At 36.4% G+C, this 20377-nt stretch overlaps 2 protein-coding genes across 3 annotated transcripts; one reads left to right on the forward strand and one right to left on the reverse strand.

Annotated features, from left to right (window-relative positions):
* Positions 1-216: 216 nt before the first annotated feature.
* On the forward strand, positions 217-3684 carry LOC133302409 (uncharacterized). Of its 2 annotated transcripts, none has more exons than XM_061502176.1 (3): positions 217-903; positions 2111-2408; positions 3251-3684. In XM_061502176.1, the coding sequence occupies exons 1-3, from the start codon at positions 250-252 to the stop codon at positions 3310-3312; spliced, it is 1014 nt and encodes a 337-aa protein (XP_061358160.1). In that variant the 5' UTR covers positions 217-249; the 3' UTR covers positions 3313-3684. The 2 variants fall into 2 exon arrangements, with proteins under 2 accessions (XP_061358160.1, XP_061358161.1); XM_061502177.1 differs by lacking the exon at positions 3251-3684 and adding an exon at positions 2961-3233.
* Positions 3685-18831: 15147 nt separating this feature from the next.
* On the reverse strand, positions 18832-19650 carry LOC133302405 (probable protein phosphatase 2C 55). The gene is made up of 3 exons (XM_061502172.1): positions 19539-19650; positions 19238-19473; positions 18832-19128 (listed from the first exon to the last, which is right to left on the reverse strand). Exons 1-3 carry the CDS (start codon positions 19648-19650, stop codon positions 18832-18834), a joined length of 645 nt encoding a protein of 214 aa, XP_061358156.1.
* Positions 19651-20377: the final 727 nt, after the last annotated feature.

Consider the following 20377-nt stretch of genomic DNA (forward strand, 5'->3'; position numbering starts at 1 on the left):
AGAGATAGACACAAGAAATTTTTTTATTTAAAATTTAAATTAAAAAAAATTACTTACCTTCTATTTCTAATGATTTTCATTTTTTGTGTTTATCTCTCTCTTAAACTTAAAATGACATAACTTATATCATCTAAAATTACAAACACCAATCCCTAAATATTATTAGTTTATAACGCAGAATTGGGGTTTTTAGAAGTGTAGGGTTTATGGTGCTAAGACACAGCCACAAGTTATAGAGAAAGCAGAAACATGAGCAACACAAGAATGAGTTTGGTAGCAGGTTCTTACGAGAGATTCATTTGGGGCTTCACTCTCAATCCCAAAACGCAAACCTTAACTCCTCTTTTTACCTACCCTTCCCATCTCTCACTCATTAAAACCGTCGCCGTTTCTGGCTCCGTCGTGGCCTCCGGCGGCGCCGACGACACTATCCATCTCTATAACCTCTCCGCCGCCTCCTCCCTCGGCTCCCTCAACCACCACTCCGCCACCGTCACCGCCCTCTCCTTTTATGCTCCTCCCAACCTCCCCTACCCCCGCAACCTCATCTCCGCGGCCGCCGACGGTTCTCTCTGCCTCTACGACGCCGATGGCTTCGTCCACCTCAAGACCCTCACCGTCCACCGCAAGGCCGTCAACGATCTCGCCCTCCATCCCTCCGGCAAGCTCGCCCTCACCGTCGGCCGCGACGAGTGCCTCGCCATGGTGAACCTTGTGAGGGGGAGGAGAAGCTTCTGCTGCAGGCTCGACAAGGAAGCGAGCTTGGTGAGGTTCGACGCCGGCGGCGGCGATAACTTCTTCATGGCCACGGAGGAGAAGGTCTCCGTCCACAACGCTGAGGATGCGCGCTTGTTGTTCGAATTGGAATGCCCGAATCGTGTTCTTTGCGCCGCACCTGCTAAGGTTTGTGTTTCATCATGTTCTATCTATCTGTGTTTTTTAAAATATGTCAATTAGGGTTATGGACTTATGGAGCATCAAGTTTTGTAGGTGTATAAACGATTTTAAGAAAATGTTAGTTTCATATTATTATTTTTCACATTATGTCGGATAGGGAATTGTGAAGCCATTGATTTTGATTAAAAAAAAGGGAGGAAGAAAAGGATTGGTGCTGATGATTAATGATGTTATGTGAAGGAAAGTGGTAAGAAGGTTATGTTACCAATTTTTTAATTCAATTTAGAGGTCTTGTGCGTGTTGTGTATAAGAGTGTCTGTTATGTCAAGGTGAACTGTAATCAAATGCTTTCTCATATGGGGGTTTAATAGTGAGTTAGTGACCTGAATATTTGTAATTTGGACATCAGTGGAACCAAAACGTTTTGGATTTGAAATAAATAATAATGGTTGTCAGTTATCAGAACATGTGAATTTGATTTCAGAATGAATGGGCTGCAGGATGTTGAATGATGTATGGTGAGTTTTGTTGATAGGTTGGAGTCCCAGATTAGCAGTTTAAAACAGAAAATTAAATAAATTATTCTGTCTTCTTGTGTCAAAGGGTGTACTACTGCATACATGTTATGCAGTTGAGTAGTATTAACCGGAAGTTGGAGATGCTGTTCTGGCTTTGAATAGGATCTGGGATCGGTTAACAATTCTTTGCTGCATATTTGTATCAAAAACAGATTTTAACCATGCAACTTTTATTAACATGAAACATATTTATGCTTTATATATGATTCCTATATAATATTTTCTTTCATTGCCACAAAAATGGGATGATCAATGTTTTGTTTTTTCTTGATTTACCATTGAATGACTATATATGAAAGTTATTGCAATCTAAATCTTCTAAAGCATATGTTGGAAAGTATATGATTTTTGTTGAGGGGGCTGGTCTGAGCATGGTTTTTCTACAGTTATACAACTATTCATGATTGAGGTTGAAGTTTCTAGTCTTTAGTCAGTTTTGCTGGTGAAGCGAACTATCTGTGGCATGGACGATCATTATGTACAACTGCATAATTACAATATTTACTGGAATAAATTTACTTAAGGGGGTTGGGGTTGAGGGGAGTGTAATTTTTGTATTGCCATTATTCAAGGAACAGTATCTTTTTTTTTTTTTCTTTTCTTAGATGATGCCTAAAATTTATTATATGTTGCAGAATGGACTTCTCTATACAGGCGGTGAGGACCGAAATATAACAGCATGGGACATAAACAGTGGAAAAGTTGCATATTGCATTGAAGAAGCGCATACTGCCCGTGTAAAAGGTATTGTTGTGCTCACTGATAGTGATGGTGCTACAGGGGGTGATGATCCATACCTAGTGGCATCTGCATCATCTGATGGGATTATACGTGTCTGGGATGTTCGTATGGCTGCCATGGAAAGGCCCAATCCACTAGCTGAATGTAAGACCCAGTCAAGGCTGACGTGCCTTGCTGGATCATGTCTGAAATGTAAGTTGTAAAATCCTTGAATATACTTTTTAAATAGAGAACTATAAATTTTGCTCTTGTTTCTTTTTTATTAACAATTTGTCTTCGTAATGACCCAACTGTTTTTTGGTTGCATGATTTGTTTTTCTAAAACCCAACATGTGTAGTCTTCGTTCATAACCTACTCTTTTATCAATATTTATCTTTTATTTTTTATCTTCAATTTCACCAGTGCAGTAGGAATGATTAAATTGTCATGACCTTTTAGCAGCCCATAACTTTGTGCTGTCAATACCCAATTTGAAACTCTTAACATAATTTTTTTGTCATTCAATAGTATATATTTTTACTGTGTAATAAGAAATTAAAATTTTACTTTGATTATGTGTATGAACATATATATATATCATGTGTGCACTTGCCTTGAGCCTAAGCTGTGAACTTTGCTGTTGTTATTTACGACCCATCGAGTGCCATTGGTACATCGATACTTGAGAGGAGGCAAAAGGATGATGCATTTTAAGAGTATCATTCCACTCTGTACAAAACTCTTAACAGCAAATCTTATTACAGGAAACATGAGGGGGAGGAACACTCTCTCCTGATGGATTCAAATCCTTGAAATCTTTCAGGCACTTTCCAGCTGAAATGGCAGTTAAATATAAACTGGCAAACCGGCCAACATGTTGAATTTATTGAAAACGGAGGTTTTTTGGTTTGCTTTGGTGTTTAGGGACTTCTCTTTCTGCTGCAACCTGTTCATTTCGTTGTATCCAACAATGATGATCAGATTTTAGTTTCCTAACAATCTTTATAAGTGACTTCTTGTGGTTAATATATTTTTTTAATTTTCCTTTCTGCAGTCAAACGACCCCAAGCTGGAAAGAGTAATCCAAAAATAGAGGATCAAACAATGGAAGGTTAATAGCTTTCTTGATGGCGTGCTTGAGAAAATCATTTTGCATATTGAGAAATGTGGCTTTCACCCTTTGGAGGACTCGACTAACATATCCCATTGCCTTGAGAAATCTAATGCAGCTTAGGCCCAGTTGATTCTATTTATCAGTTGCAGTATTATGATACCCTGCTCATCTAACTCCCCAGGTCACATGCACGCGCAACTGCTATCTTTTGGCCTTGAGTCATTTCATACTGTTACCCTTATAAATCTGTACTTCTGGCTGGCAATAATAGCCTATTTTTGTGCGAGTTTTCTGGAAATTGAAACAGAAAAGGTTCATATACGTTTAATTTTTCGTCTTTGGAATATTATATTTTCATGTAATCCATTATTATATAGGGAAAAAGACTTCTCATGTTGCATGAGAAAACTTCTCTCTTACCACTCTCACTTCGATGTCCGTGTTAATCACTTTTTTATTTTTTATTTTTTTATTTAAGGTGGGTCCCATTCCTTTCTTTCTCCGTAGGAAAACTTGAATTTCTCAGTGAGAAATTGCAAGCCCTATTATATATGATGAATTTCCATTTCTTGTGGAAATGACATTAAAAAGAGTGTCCTTAAGTAAAAGTGTGTTTGCAACTGGGATGTAGTTCGCAAAACTCGGACCATAGCAGGCCCGTCAGCTCTTATATTGGGCATTCTAAGATCGAATATGCCAGAATCCTTCCAAAATCACGGTCACTTAAATGATCTTCTCGTTTAGCACAACTTTGGTGCCTTGAGAAGGATAAAGAAAATAAAACATTCGAAACAATGTTGCATATGTTTTTTTGTTTGCCTGACAAAATGCACAAAAATCACAGCTTCCCTTTTTAACATTGTCGCCGAAAAACATTCATTGACAGATTAATCATCATCAATGAAAATGATCATTTTCTTTTTCTGATTTTAGAATTTTGTCATTAAAATATAACCATTAATTTCTATAACTCAAATTTCTTATGTATAATATCTAAATGAAACAAGAGTTTTTTCTGCTCCGGGCGGGAGGTACAATATGATCATGTAAACAAAAGTAGTTAATAACATGTACCATTTAGCGGGAAATATTTTTTATGGTCCAGGATCACCGAATAATCTGGTGCTCCCTTTCATATCATCAATTTTTTTTTTCCTTTTTATCCTTGTAATTTTTTTTTTTTTTAATTTTATCCCTCCATTTACACTAAGGGACCACAAAAAAAATAGTGATCCCCGTCCATTATAAATAATCTCCATTTAGTGGTGCTTGGCTTGTCCATGTTGTGACATCACGTGAAGAGACACCACTCATGGACTTTAGCCATGTGACGTACATGGGTGACCGCTTACCTGCATTATAATCCCCTCCTCTTGTCCTTTGATACCCCTTATTCTTGTGAGTTTCCAAGAATTCCCCCTCCACCCGAGTGTCTCTCTTAACGTATACCTCTTCATTTCCTGGATCATTGACCAAAAAAGCAAAAACATTTTCATTACCCCAGTCAAAGGCACAGAGGCGCATTTGACTTCTTAGATATTTTTGAAAAAAGAAAAGAAAAAGGACCGCGCTATCTGAGTAATAGTATCATAAGAATGTGAATGTTGGCTATAAAACTTTTCAATTAATTTGGATCCATTGCTATTAATCTTGTTTAAAAATATCATAATTAAATTACTGATTCGACCAATATAAATTTGATCTAATCACACACGATTAAGCTTGGTCCAAATGAAAAATGCCTAGAGTGATTAGGCAGATCTTTGATCTTCTCGCTGGAAGATATCCTGTATTAAAATTTATGTGCTTCCGATTATAGTACTTGAGTCGAATTAAAAAGAATGGGTACCTCAGTGATTAATGTTCAACACTAGATTAATGTTCCAATAAAATAAAGAGAACTCTTAACTGCTTCCGGAGCTAAGAGTGCAATTTCCTTGCTCTATACCATTGAATGCATCACATCAGTGATAGCATGAAAAAATATTAAGTACAAGGCAGTTATGGTCAAGGACAAATAATTTCCTTGCCTCATTCCCTAAGCTTAACTAGTCACCAAAACCTCAGCAAAGTTAATGATAATTTAGTAATTTGTCACATTAAGCCATTATCAGTCGACTAGTGATGAGGAGTTCATGTAGTTTGCATGAAGATATAAGTTCGAATCTCAGTGTCTATATTATATTTTATACCATTATTTTCTGGTTCCATTCATCAAGATGTCATAATTACTTAACTAGAAACAAGCATTGCGCATCATAATTCTATCAATCCAGAACAATATCATTTTGAGAGAAAAAAATACAATAAATAATTAAGGGTTTGATTAATAGAGCATCAGAATATCATAGGCATTTTCTATATCTAGTTTATCTTATTCATCAGCTTAATGCAAGAGTGAATTGGCCTGCGGTAGGGATGGGTATGGGTCGACCCGAACCGGATTTTTTGAAGAACCCGGTTCGGTTCTTTAAACCAATTTTTTTTAAATATTGAACTGGTTCCGTTCGGTTTAAAATTGGATCGAACCAGTTCGACCCAATCCGATTATGAACTATTTCAAATTAGTTCTGAATTAGAACCATTTCCGAATCGGTTCCGAACCAGTTTTAAGGAAGACTTTTTTTTTTTAATTCTTGGCAAAGAAAAAAAATAGAGATTAAAAGATGTATATTCTGTAAAATTAGAGGCACAATTATAGAATTATCTAGTAGAATTCTACAAAATGGAATTCTATATTTTCTTCCTCTATTTTTCACTCTTGCTACAAATATGTATACACAATCATATGTATATCATCGTTGAACTTTTTAATTGACAAAATATCCATTCTTTGACAATGTAGGTTTTATATGATTTTCACATTCTATAATTTGGATTAGAATGCATCATTCTTCTTCTTTTTTTAGTTAATCCATCACTTTCATTTGTAGTACACAGAGAATAGAACTGTGAGCTAATTGGTCTCTTTTTCACTTGTCACAAGGATGGACGATCCAAATGATCCATTTATCCCCATCAAAGATGCTCTGAAGGATGAAAAAAGGATAAGATACCTAGGGGTGTGTAAAAAAACTGGTTCACTTGCCCTGCCCTTGATCTGACCTTGACCTGACCCATAAATACCTATATTCTTGGAACTAGTTTAAATACTAACCCACTTTTATTCGGGTCAGTTTTAGACCTGACTTGTTTTAATATTGACCCATTGACCCAAAACTTGACCCATACCCATTACGTGAAAAAAAAGAAAAAAAATCACAATTACATTAAAAGAAAAGTTTTAACGTAAAACAATTACGTCAAAATTTTGTACGGAAAATATTTCCATAAAAAAATTTTGCAAAATTTTTTGACAAAAAATATTTTCATCAAAATTTGTGACTAAAAATATTTCTATAATAAAATTTGACGAAATATTTTTTTGTCAAATTATTTTACGGAATCAAAATTTTGTCAAAATATTTCACAAAAATATATATTCATAAAAAATTTCGACGAAACACATCTCCATCGAAATTTTTTAACAGAAAAAAATTTCATCAAAATTCTTTACAGATTTAAAATTTCGGCGAAAGTTTCCGACGGAAACATTTTCGTTAAACTTTTTGACAAAAAAAAATTTCGTCGAAATTTTTAGCGAAACACATTTCTATAAAATATTTTTAACTAAATATTTTCGTCAAGTTTTTTGATACAAAAATATTTCCATCAAAATTTTCAACGGAACACAATTCTGTAAAAAAAATTTGTAAAAATTTTTGACAAAAAATATTTTGATAAAAAATTTTGACGAAAAAATATTCTGTCAAAATTTTTTAGAGAATCTAAATTTCGTCGAAAGTTTCGAATGAAACATTCCCTCAAAACAATTTCCATCGAAAATTTTGACGAAACACATTTCCATCAAAAAATTTTGACGGAAAAATTTTCATCAAAATTCTTTACAAATTTCAAATTTCGGCGAAAGTTTTCGACGGAAAAATTTTCGTTAAACTTTTTGACAAAAAAAAAAATTCGTCGAAATTTTTAGCGAAACACATTTCCATCAAAAAATTTCAACTAAATATTTTCGTCAAGTTTTTTGATAAAAAAAAAATATTTCCATCAAAATTTTCAACGGAACACATTTTTGTATAAAACAATTCGTAAAAAATTTTGACAAAAAAATATTTCGATAAAAAATTTTGACGAAAAAAATATTCTGTCAAAATTCTTTAGAGAATCTAAATTTCGTCGAAAGTTTCGGATGAAACATTTCCCTCGAAACAATATCCGTCGAAATTTTTGTCAGAACACATTCCCATAAAAATTTTAAACGAAAAATATTCCGTCAAATTTTTTGACAGAATTCTTTTTTCGTTTAAAACATTTGATGGAAGAAATCATTTTCGTCAAAACTTTTGACGGAAACTAAATTTCGATAGAAAATTTATTTTTGTAAAAATTTTCATTAAAGAAAAAATTTCGTCGCTTTTCGACAAAAAGTTTTCCGACGAAAAAATAATTTTGTGACGAAATTTTTGTCGTTTGCAACGCAGAAATTTCGACGAAATTTTGTGAGGAAACCAAGTCAAAAACGGGTTAGGTCATATTTGACCCACTTCAGAAACCAAGTCAGACCCACTTCAAAAACCACGTCAGGTTAGATCCGACCTGGTTCTGAACTAGTTCAACAAAATCCAAACCAAGTCAGACCTGACTTGGATCAAATTAAAGCAGGTCGAGTCAAAATACATGACCTATAAAAACCAAGTTGGATCGAGTCGGACAAAAACCTGACCCGACCTGACCCATTCACAACCCTATAGATACCACAGTGACAATTTAATTAACTTACTAGCTTCTATCATGTATGTAATCATATTTGATACTTACGAGAGTATTACTTTATATATATAATTATTAAGCTAATAAAGTTTTGATGTGATTGATTGCAGTAAAGATGGATGCAATGTAAAAGGCTATTTTGTGTGGTCATTACATATATTTGATCAAGTCATTCTATAAAATAAACCATGAATGATGAATAAATATGTAACCTTTTGCAAAAGCAGCAGCAACATTAACATAATAGAATGGTGCACTTGGATCATATACAAAACACAACACAAATAAGCTCTTGAGAAAACGAGAAAACAGGAGCCATCATTTCCACCCACCTGAAACAAATAGTTAACTTTCTTTGAAGTACTATATAAAGGGAATACACATTAAATTAGCAGATACCACAAGAAACTTTTACCTTGTGCAAGGAGGAGCAGTGCTACTTTCATCACAATCTTTTCATTGACAGATCTTGCCAAGATAAATGTTAAGCAAGGGAAGATATTCAATGATTCTGTTGCATTAACAAATTGTTCCCTATTCTAACACTGCTTCTATCTTACTCGGTCCACTGCCACTCCCTCAAATGAGATGACATGGCCCAGAAATTGCATCTCAGAAAGCCAGAATTCACACTTTGACGGTTTAGCATACAACTGATGCTCTTTCAGAATCTGCAAAACAACTTTTAGATGCTCAGAATGCTCTTCTTTACTCTTTGAATATATCAATATGTCATCAATAAAAACAACCACAAACTGATCCAGATAGGCTTTAAAGATCCGATTCATATAACTCATGAAAATGGCTGGTGCATTTCTAAGCCCGAACGGAATAACCAGATATTCATAGTGTCCATATCGGGACCTGAAAGCTGTCTTCAGAACGTCATCCGGCTTTATCCGGATTTGATGATACCCTGACCGGAGATCAATCTTAGAAAATACAGTCGCACCACACAACTGATCCAACAAATCATCTATACGCGGCAAAGGATACTTATTATTAACAGTAACCTTGTTCAACTGCCGGTAGTCTGTACATAATCTCATAGACCCATCCTTCTTCTTAACAAAGATCACCGGGGGGCCCCACGGAGACACGCTCGGTCTGATAAAATTCTTACTGGACAAGTCTTCAATCTGCTTCTTCAATTCAGATAATTCCAGAGGTGACATCCGGTATGGGACAAGAGAGATAGGCCTCATGCCAGGTAACAAGTCAATTGCAAATTCAATTTCCCTCTCTGGAGGAAAGTGCGGAATTTCATCCGGAAAGACATCCTCAAACTCGGAGACAATCGGAATAACAGAAATTGGCTCCTTGTTGACGCCAACCAGACCTCCTAATAAAACAAACCCGGAATCTCCTTCCTTCAAGGCCTTTACAACCCGGAGTACAGACAAATAAGGAGACTCCCTCTCTTCATCATGAGATGAGAAAGAAATGGTTTTACTGCAGCAGTCAATCTTCACACAGTACTTAGACAAGAAATCCATCCCCAAGATTAAATTCACCGAGGCAAGATGTAATACGATAAAATCGGCAGAATATTCCCTGCCATCATACTTGAATTTCACATTTTCACAAACATAGTTTTCATTAAATACTCTTCCCACAGCCGTAACAATACGCATAGGAGTTTTCATTTTTATCACATGCAGACCAAATGCTTCGGCTACATAATCAGCAATAAAAGAATGTGTGGCACCAGAATCAAACAAAACACTAAGCATTTCATCACGAATAGAAATCATACCTCGTACCAAACTAGCTGACCTCTCAGCCTCTTGCTGAGTCACTGCATATACTGGAGGTGGGAGAGGTAGAGATGGTTCCTCAACCACAATAGGAGACAGAGTAGTCTGAATAGTAGAAACATGTCCCCCATTTAAGGGGCAGTCCTTAATAAAATGCCCAGCTTGGCCACACTTATAACACAGTCTTTGTTCTCTCCTGCAAACCCCAGAATGGGCTTTTCCACATATAGAGCATTGAGGAGCAGATTTAAAATTTCCTGGCTTAGAATTTCCCGCCTTTTTGAACTTACCATCAGACTGTCTAACCTACAACCCTTTTCCTTTAGAATTCCCAGAAGTGTTTTTAGGACCAAAATTAGGAGCATCTTGGTCTTTGTGCTTCCTTCTATAGTACTCTTGAATGTTTTTACACTTCTTGACGAGTGCAGCAAAAGTATCAAAAGAGTGTCCTGCAAGTTTTTTAGAAATATTGTCATGTAGTCCTCTATGAAATTTGAACTACAGATCATCTTCAGTAGGTGGAGCTCTCTGAAAATGAGAGTATTTGGCCAATTTATTAAACTTATTCAGGTATTCATCTACAGAAATTTGACCCTGCTTTAATTCCTCAAATTCACCCTTCTTCCTTATCCGGGCTTCCTCTGGAAAGTATTTCAGTAAGAATTTCCTTTCAAATAAAGGTCAGGTAATAGTATGACCCAGACATTCCAAGGGCTGACTGTAACAGCCCGTTACGTACCGGTATTGTTAACATTAATTATGATATTAAGCGCAGTTACAATCACAGCAGTTCATTTATAAAACGCGAATAAATTTTTTTTCCGATTATTACGCGAGCATTTAAAACATAAAAAGGCGTAATAATTAAAAGCTGTGACCGTAACCGTAAACTCTTGCGGAAGACTTATTTAAACTATTTTTATCACTTATGTTACTTATTATAAGTTACTAAGGAGTTCCCATAAACTCACTTAGCCAATTTCCAACTTTACGTTTTATACCAATTCGAACATGTTACACTCTAAGTTTTTCTGCGACCAAACCGATCGCAACCAACCCTACTTCTCAGATTATATCTTTGTGTTACTTAATTCCCTTTTTAACAAGCTAAAATACGCTCAATTCGGAGCTCATTTGCTCCGGTTATCGCCGTTTGAAGTTGGATAAGCGATTAGCCCAAACAACCCCAAAAACAGCTCCAAACCACTCACATTGCTCGAATTACTGCACTCAATCCACTGAACCATTTGCCCTCAAATTTTTATCCTACAAACTAGGCACCTCAAACTTCATTTTGATATATCACACGCTCAATTTGACCGAGGAACGAAGCGGGAATTAATTTCCCAAATCCGGTCCAGAATCTGCCTCAGGTGCAGGGGCACATGGGCAGTCCGTGTTTCTCTATTTTTTTCAGGCCGAAGATCAACCCAGATTTTCCACAAATTTGGACACAAGGTAGAGGACATCTCAACCTTCAAAATGGCGTATGGCACGTCCCTAGGGGACTTCTATGGAGGGAGATATGCTCTTCCGAAGTTCGCCTAAAATCTGCCAATTCTACAGAAAATTCGCCAGAGTTTCCTTTGTTTTTCCAATAATCCCAAATTTGTAAAAGATCATTTAAAACCTCAATGTACCTAATAAACACATGATAAGACAGTAATAATCCAATGGGTGGCACACACAAGGACCAACAACGCCTTGGGGCACTTACAACCCAATCCAGTTTATAGTTATTAAACATAGAGTCCATATTAATCATTCTTAAGTAGTTGCAATCACTAACACATTTTTCATGCATATTTCCATCATACATATTATCATAACCTAAAATAGGCCTAAGGCCCTTCCATCATAATTAGACATGCATCAATACTATTACAATATGGCTTTACAAATTACAACTTGAAACTAAAACTTCAAATTACATTCTTCTAAAATTTCGACTTAATTAAAAGACAACATAACCAAATACATCACTACTAGACTTAGGCAAAATGACATGAACAAGATGCTAATGAAGCTACTAATAAATACAAATGACATGTTCATGCCCTAAGTCTAGCCTAGGCCACACGGCCAACAAAATGCAAAATATGAAGCGCTCCAGCGCTCACTCTGCGGGCCTCTTGCCCGAGGCTCCTGCTCCACTGCTACCTCCTGAAATAAATGCCCCGAGACGGGGTGAGATATACGAATATATCTCAGTAACCAAGAGGTTCTGGAGAAAACTCCACCCAATGGTTCACTTCGATGCATATCAATAGAATACAACAACCACTTTGAAAACGGGATATAGCAAGGGATTTAGAGAATGGGGAATATAAAGAAAACAAAATACGACGATACGGGATGGTAACCCCAATTCCACGTACGCCCTCGGCATATATAAGCCTATGGGTATCATCCAAGGTGTGTTCACAGAAACCACAACCATGATGCCCAAACCAACCAAAACGCCAAAGACATTCCTAGTGTGCTCCTACCCGGATCACACACCATGACCGCAGTCAACTGGAACTCCCTCCTGGAGACCTATCCAGCGGAAGTCCGAAAATGCCCGAAGGCTAATAAAACTGTCTACTGGCCAGAGACTCGGTACTGCAGTGCCCATAGCAATAATGCATGCATGCTCATGTGTTCTATACTATTCATACACACTTCCTACCGTTGCCATCAACTGGCAAGGTGGAACAGAAAAGGGGAACAAGCCCCAGTACCAAGAGGTTACCTTAATTCGTGTTTCCACAAGCTCCGCAGCAGCTTATCCCTCAACTCGGTACACAGCGGAATGCCTACACAGAGGACATTCCCAATCACTCTCAGTTCAACCCATACATGTTAATTTATAATTACACATGCAATGAACCAATTTCTTACCTCAATCCACTTGGTCCCGGACCAAGGGCAATTCACTGATTCAAGATTCGGGATTCAGGTCGACGTACGGCAACCTATACAATAACGTACATCCATCAGTACTCGTCAAATAGTATCAAAACGCAAAACACAAAAATCCTCCCCATCCTCCCTTGATGGTTCGGCCATTGTAGTGTAAATGTGAGATTTATTTTTCTAAATTTTCTTTCTCATTTTGTTACGTCTCATTAGGTTGTCAATAGGCCGGTTCAAGTGCCGGTTCGTCATTTTCGCGTCGAATTACATCAAAACGCGAAAATCGCCAAATCACCCCTTTTCCCCTTGGAGGTTCGGCCATGTAGGTGTAAATTTGAGATTTATTTTCCTAAATTTTCTTTCTCATTTTATAACACTCCCTTAGGTTGTTTAGAGGCTAGTTCAATCGTCGTTTTTCCGTTTTTCGACATTTACGCATCGTTTTGCGAAATATTTCATTCTGGGCTCATTTAGGTCTCTAACACAATTCATTTTTTTCCATTGATTCAAACACTCTCCAAGCACAACACAACCCATCTAAGCACCATATAACTACACAAATCATCATCCAAATCATTTTTCAACATCAATTCCTCAATCTTTCCTCAAAGAATCGAATTTTACCCTATGGCATTCCAAGGAATTTCCATACAACTTTAATCATTCCACACCTCATACAATCCTATTATATCAACATACAATCATACAACAACTCATCAATCCAATCCTAACACATTTTCAAAACTCAAAGTCATGACAACCTCAAAATTTTCTAAGTTAAAAATTCACATTTTTCATCAATAATTTTTATTGCATTTATGGCTACTACACATCATTCTAAGACACATTCATGTACAAACATTTTCCAATTGAGCTCTCTAAACACATCAATCCAACAAGCCCTCTTTAGGGTTCATAAATTCAACCACAAAATCAAACCATTGGAACACAAGGAAACTCACCCAAAAGCTTGGCACAAGGCTCCTCCTAAACATACTCCACCATTGGAGCATCAATCAACACCATTTTCACAAATCTAAAGGAAAGGGCCGCAGCTTTGGGGAGGGTTTTTCTCAAAATATAGTGGCTTTCAAGGCTTGGGAGTACCACCAATGGATTTAGAAGGCCATTTCCATCAAATTTCAAGACAAGAATCAATGGATTTGGTGAAGAAATGGCTAAGTTATGGTGAAATGAAATCTTGGAGGGGAAGGGCTATGGTGGCTGCGGGTTTGAGCAAGAAGAGGGAGGAAAGTGATGCATGAATAGTGCCAAGCACATGTGGCTTAAGTCACTTAAGTGGGGTGGGTCCCACCGCCACCTCACGCGATTTAAAACTAATCCGAATTTTCCTCCGATTCCACTAAACGTCCGTAAATTCACAACCTATTTAGAAACTCAAATTTTTAACATTAACTATTCCCCTTTAATTAGGCTTGATCAGATGAATTAAGAGTCCTCCATTCGTTCGGAGAAAACACTGTTTTAAGCTATTATGCGCGCCATTGGCACGCTTCCCCAAATTGTCTTAATTTCATCGAATATTATAAGAAATCATATTTCCTAACTCATTAGACCATTTTTAACTCATATTTGAAACCTAGAGCTCAAAACTCAATCGGCACGTTTTACGGTGCAATCGTACCGCGGTATTTTTACCCGCGAAAAACACTATTCACTGATTTTTCTGAAACTTGCCTGTCCACTCAATTTTTCGTTCTGAACCCATTTCCAGGGTTATTTTTACCATCTGAGACCTTCTACTCAATTTTTATCTTCCTAGGGTTGCGTGTTGGCTAATTACCGTTTTGCCCTTTCTTTGTATTTTGGCCTAATCTTTTGGATTTTCACTAATCCATCACTTGATTGCTCACTTAATATTTTAATTACTTGATTTAAAATATTGAGGTGTTATACTGACGGGTGTTTCTCCACCAATCGGCTGCATCATTCTGCAGCATATAAGAAGCATACAACAATTTATGCTGATCATCACACTCCATGACAGTAAAAATGCGATCCAATTCCTCTAACCATTGAATTGCGGCAATCGGATCAATGCCTCCTTTGTAATTTGGTGGTGCATTTTTTCGGAAGGCATTAAGCATTCTTTCTCTTTGCTCTTTATTAGTGGCTGGCTGTGCCACACCACCCCTGTGACTAGATTCTTCATTCATATCATTATTTCCTTCACCCTCCACAGCAATGGGATTATGAGGAGGAGGAACATGCTGTTGTGGTTGTGGCTCAAGCTGTGGCTGTTGCAAAGGCTGTTGCTGTGGACCTTGCCCACTAGCCCTCACCTCAACCAAAAGTAATCTCATCATTTCAATATTCGCCATTCTTCTTGCTGCCATCATTTCTTGATTGGCCAACCTATTAGCCTCTAACAGGTCTTGATTTTCTTTCATCATCACTTCCAGCTCTCGCTACCTAGCTGCAACCATATTTTGTTGCATCTCAGTTAAGGACGTTATCATTGGATCTGGCTGCGAAGTACCTCCCCGCTGAGTTACACGGGGTCTAGCCAAATCTACTAAAATTGGATCTGCCGGGTCAATAGGAGGATCAGAAGTCCTTCTTGGGCAAACCATAATTCTCCATATTTCTCACAAAGGAATGAGTTAGCTACGCTCACACTCAGTGATCAGACATGCATATCATAGTACTCCAAGAAAAATCTCAAAAATCTATCAACCCGAACAGTTCATGCAATATTTCACAGGCTCTCCTAGAGAAACTGCTCTGATACCATAAATGTAACATCCCTGTCTCGAGCCGGTTCAATTAACATGCATATGATATAAACAGAAATAGCAGAAGACTTATCTTACGAAAATACGAGCTAACTTTTTCTTTTTCTTTTTAAATTCTTATTCAGCGTAAACGAAAATCGGACAGAGTAACCTCTGTAAATCGGACAACTGGGGATTTTCCAATCCCACTCCCAAGAGTTCCTGATAGACAGTTTAAACAATACTTATATCCAGAAGTACCAGTCATGCAAATATAATCAGATACTCATCCATGGGCGCATGCAGAATTTGGCTCTGTGCCACTAATCTAACAACATGCAATCTAATACATAAACATAATTGAATACTACATAGTCATATCAACATGCCTGAATACAAAAATGTACATGCATCAAACTGAAAGACATGTACAAGACATATACAGACCATATACACAGTAAAGGATCTAACATCATGATCCATCAAATAAGAAAATACGAAATACATAAATGCACTCCAAAAAGTAGTAGCCTACAGCCACTCAAAATCTGGTCCGTCGAACGTCTCAGCCACGTGTCGCGTCCCTGCCTAATGAAGGCTCACCGGAAGTCTGAGAACCTGAAAATATATCCCCAAAGAGGGGTGAGATTACAAATCTCAATAAGCTCCAGGTTTATAGAGAATTCTCCATACCCCTGGCTCCTTCCTGCATGAAAGTCAGATACAGAGTATACAGATACAACATATAACAGATATCATAACAGAACAGAGCATATATCCATATCATATCAGATGTGTGCGCCATCATTCCCAAGGGAGGACCCCAAGCGGAAATTAACGCACGTGTTCCCAAGGGAGGACCCCAAGCGGAACCAGAACATGTCAGAGGTGTACATCGTCAATCTCAGGAAAACCCCAAGAAGACATCAGTGTACCATACCATCAATACAAAAATCATATCAGAACAAGTCATATCATGTTATCAAATAACTCTATATGAATGCATCTATACAAAGCATCTAAACAATAGTCATACAGTTCAACCATAGTTCACTAACCATGGTGGAGCACCCAAGCAGGAAAAGACTCCTTAAACATAGAGCTTACCTCTTGAAGCTTTTCCGATCCGTTTACTTGTGACACAAGTTACTTATGTAAATCTTCAAGAGATTCCGATCCTTTCCAGTCCCTAGGTACACCTAGAGCAAGAATCCACAAATACAAATCAACAAAATGCTATCATGCCTAGATTTTACATAAGGCATGCATTTTATAATTTCTTTTCGTTTCTTTACGTTTTTGCCAATACTATGCCAATACACAAGTCTAGACCTCTTTATAACCGTTGATGTTCTTTAATTTAATCAAACATTCCCTTAAGAATTTTTCAACATAAATCATGCCATTTTACTTCAAAAGCCGCAGACATACCCATAGGAAATCAAAGTATTTTTCAACCATTTTTCAAGTCATTTCACTTCTTAACTCATCAATTTTATACAATAAATTACAACACATTTTATTTACAATAAAATGTAACAAAATATACCCCTATACCACCCTCTAGGTCGAACACTACAAGGACATAGGCAAAGGTTCTTTTTCTTCACTTACTTGTAACTTACACATACAAATATATGTTTTCATAAGGTTCCAACTTAATTTTTGGAGCATAAAGTCCCTCCAAAGCCCCACAAGGCCTAAACATAAGGGCATATTTCATATAATTTTTTCCACTTTGGCATTCTCACTAATTTATCAAATTTTCACTTAATTCCTACACATTAAACCTTCCTAATACTTAAGATAAAATTTTGCACAACATCCTACTCTTCACCTATGATGGCCGAACATGTAGAGGAAAGCATAGGATTTTTTTTTCTAATTTTTTTTTTTACATACATACAAATGCTTATTTTCATTTCTTAAATCCAAAACATCAAAGATTCATCATCAAATCAAGGTTTAACACCCAATGCTTTCTCACCAAAACATACTCATAATTTTATAACATAAATCATCAAAATACTACCATGGAAATAGAGGTTCATTACCTCCAAAAGCTTATACAAGGTCTAGAAGGTAACCTACAAGCAAGACTCCACCAAAAACTCCCTTTTTCACCTTGGATGAATAGTAATCCAAAAATGGGGTGATGGATATCTCCCTCCACAAACAAAATCAGCTCAAATGGAGGGGTGTAATAGCTTCCTTGGATGATTTCCTATGAGATTGGTATATTGGGTCAAGGATTTGGTTGGTTATTCATGGAGAAATCAAAGGAAAATCAAAACAAACCCTAAGCCCTATTCTTCAAGACTGCCGCGGGTTGGGAGGGAAGAGGGAGAGAGAGAATGTGAGGAAAGTGATGACTTTAAGTCACTTAAGGTACCTTTTGGCCCATGTGGCTTTACCGGATGTTTTTCCTACGCATATTTTTGCTTAAACTAACCCGGAATTAACTTAAAGTTACGAACATATTTTTATTTTTCTAAAATCAGTTACATTAATTTTTATTTCCTAAGGAACAATATTCTTAATTTACAATACCGTTTCTGCACCATTTTTGACGAAATGCACTGTGGTTCATTAATTGTGAACTGTTTGCATCCGAAACTTAAAACTTATAAACTTATCATTCTTGGGTCTATTTTGACTTGCTTGGCATATATTGGACTTTCTTATTCTTATTTCATCAATTATTTGTTTCTGGACTCTACTGGTTGCTTAAACAGCAGTACAAAATACCCGGTAGAAATACTATTCACGAGATTTTCACCAAAATTGTCAGACTATACAATTTTTCGTTCTGAACTCATATTTGACGTCAGAATTGTCAAATTATGTCTCTAAAATTATTTTACTCATTTAAGCTCTACCGGTTAATTCGCAACGCTGCAATTCTTCGGCAGAACGCACTGTTCATAACATAGTCATGATTACAGTCAAAATACTCGAAATCACTCACTGAATCTAATTATGGCATTTAAATCCTTAAATTAAATCTCTAATTCAGATTTACCATTTAGGGTCATTATATTATGCAAATGTTTCCACATTCATGAGGAAATGAATTCTCTCATTAAAATTTTTCACGTGACCTTATTATATGAAAATGTTATGTCTATCTCCCTTTTCATGAACATTCACAGATTTTAAACATTAAACCAGAATAATAAGGTAAATTTGCATAATCTAAAACCACATAAACATAAAAAGCAACTAATTAAGAGAGTGACAATTGTGAAAACCCAATTCATTCAATAACATGGATAACCGAGTTTTCAAAAGTAAACAACTTTCATACAATTATATGAGCAACTAGAACTGTAATATCATCCATCTTTCCACCTTTATGATTAACTCCTACTTTCTTACAAGCATCTGCAAAAGGGCCTCCAATTTTGCTAATGGAAAGGCGCCAAGCCATCGATGCAATTACCTTAGCACATTCTTGTACATCCATTAATCTGCCTTCTTCAGTCATATCTTTGAGAATCGATTCAATCTCAAAGGGATACTTATTGTCAAAAACACCATCAGTTCCTAAAACTAGAACATCCCCTGGCTCAACAAGAACCTGATACTCCAGCAGAGTCTGGACGATTACTCCTCACGACATTCCCCAATTGAAACGGAGTGTTGAATTTGCGCTGCTGAATGGGGGACGTGTTGTTTCTGAACAACATCAAGCTACTGTCACCAACATTGACACCATGCAAGACATTTTTCTTAAGATAAACAATGGATGCAATGGATGACCCTTTAGCTTTTGTATTCATGAAAGCATGATTCAAGACTCTTTTAGGGTCAACAGAGTCTTTTGCTTCTTCTTTGATTGCAACAGTAACATTCTTCATGAGCTCACGGGCATAATCACCAGCGCCGATGCCTTTCCTAGCCCATCCACCAACACCATCAGCAACCCCATGATTTGCTTTTCCTCACATATGAAGTGGGCATCTTCTCCCAATGGCTTCATGAAATTTATCTTTGGATAGTAATAACCTCTCGCAACCATCTTCATGCTCTCAAACTCTTCTCCAACACGGTGCTTCTTCTCTGAAAATTGCAAGGAAACAAGTGGTTCTTCAGCTTGACGCTTCTTCACATTCATCATCTTTGAACGAACGATTCAGAGAAAACAAAAACAAACGCTGCAAAGATAGACAGACAAGAAGAGGATCAAAACCCGCTCTTTACAAAGTGAAGGTGAAGGGAGATTACGCGCTTTGGGAAACTGTTTTTTTGCTTTGCAATGCAATTACGTTGTTTTGCTTCTAAGTTTGCAAACTACAAACGGCTATAAAAAAACCTTCTGGCTTAAATTTCAAATTTAAAGTAATTTTTATTAATTGAAACGGCTATAATAATTTAAACTACAAGCGTCCTGATGTTTAATTAATAATTTGTCTCTTATTAATTATTAGGTTAGTCATTTTTATTTTTTTTATATAGGAGACCAACTTCCTTCATTGGGCTTAAAATTAATTTTTTAATTTGGATTAAATGAAATTTAAGTTGAGTTTTATTTCAAATTAGTTGTTTCTCTGTTAACTTAAAGTAGTGTTAGTGAGTGTCTACCAAAAAAATAGAAGTTGTTTTTGTTTCTCTCTTGTAATATTTAATTTTTTAAAATTTTCTGCATTTTTTTTTTCTCAAAAATCCAAATAATGTAGAACTTTATTTCTTATTACAGGAAAAACGTTAAATTCGTTAAAAATATAAAAAAAAAGTAAATAAAAATTATATATAACTAGAATAAGAAATAAATTAATAAAATAAGTTGTAAGCAAATAAATCCTAAAAAAGTGAAAATTAATAAAATATACTTTTTTTGGTATACC

This window comes from Gastrolobium bilobum, unplaced genomic scaffold (genome assembly GCF_033153095.1).
Source record: "Gastrolobium bilobum isolate Gb01-03AN ecotype WA unplaced genomic scaffold, APGP_CSIRO_Gbil_v1 utg6656, whole genome shotgun sequence".
Lineage (NCBI taxonomy): Eukaryota > Viridiplantae > Streptophyta > Magnoliopsida > Fabales > Fabaceae > Gastrolobium > Gastrolobium bilobum.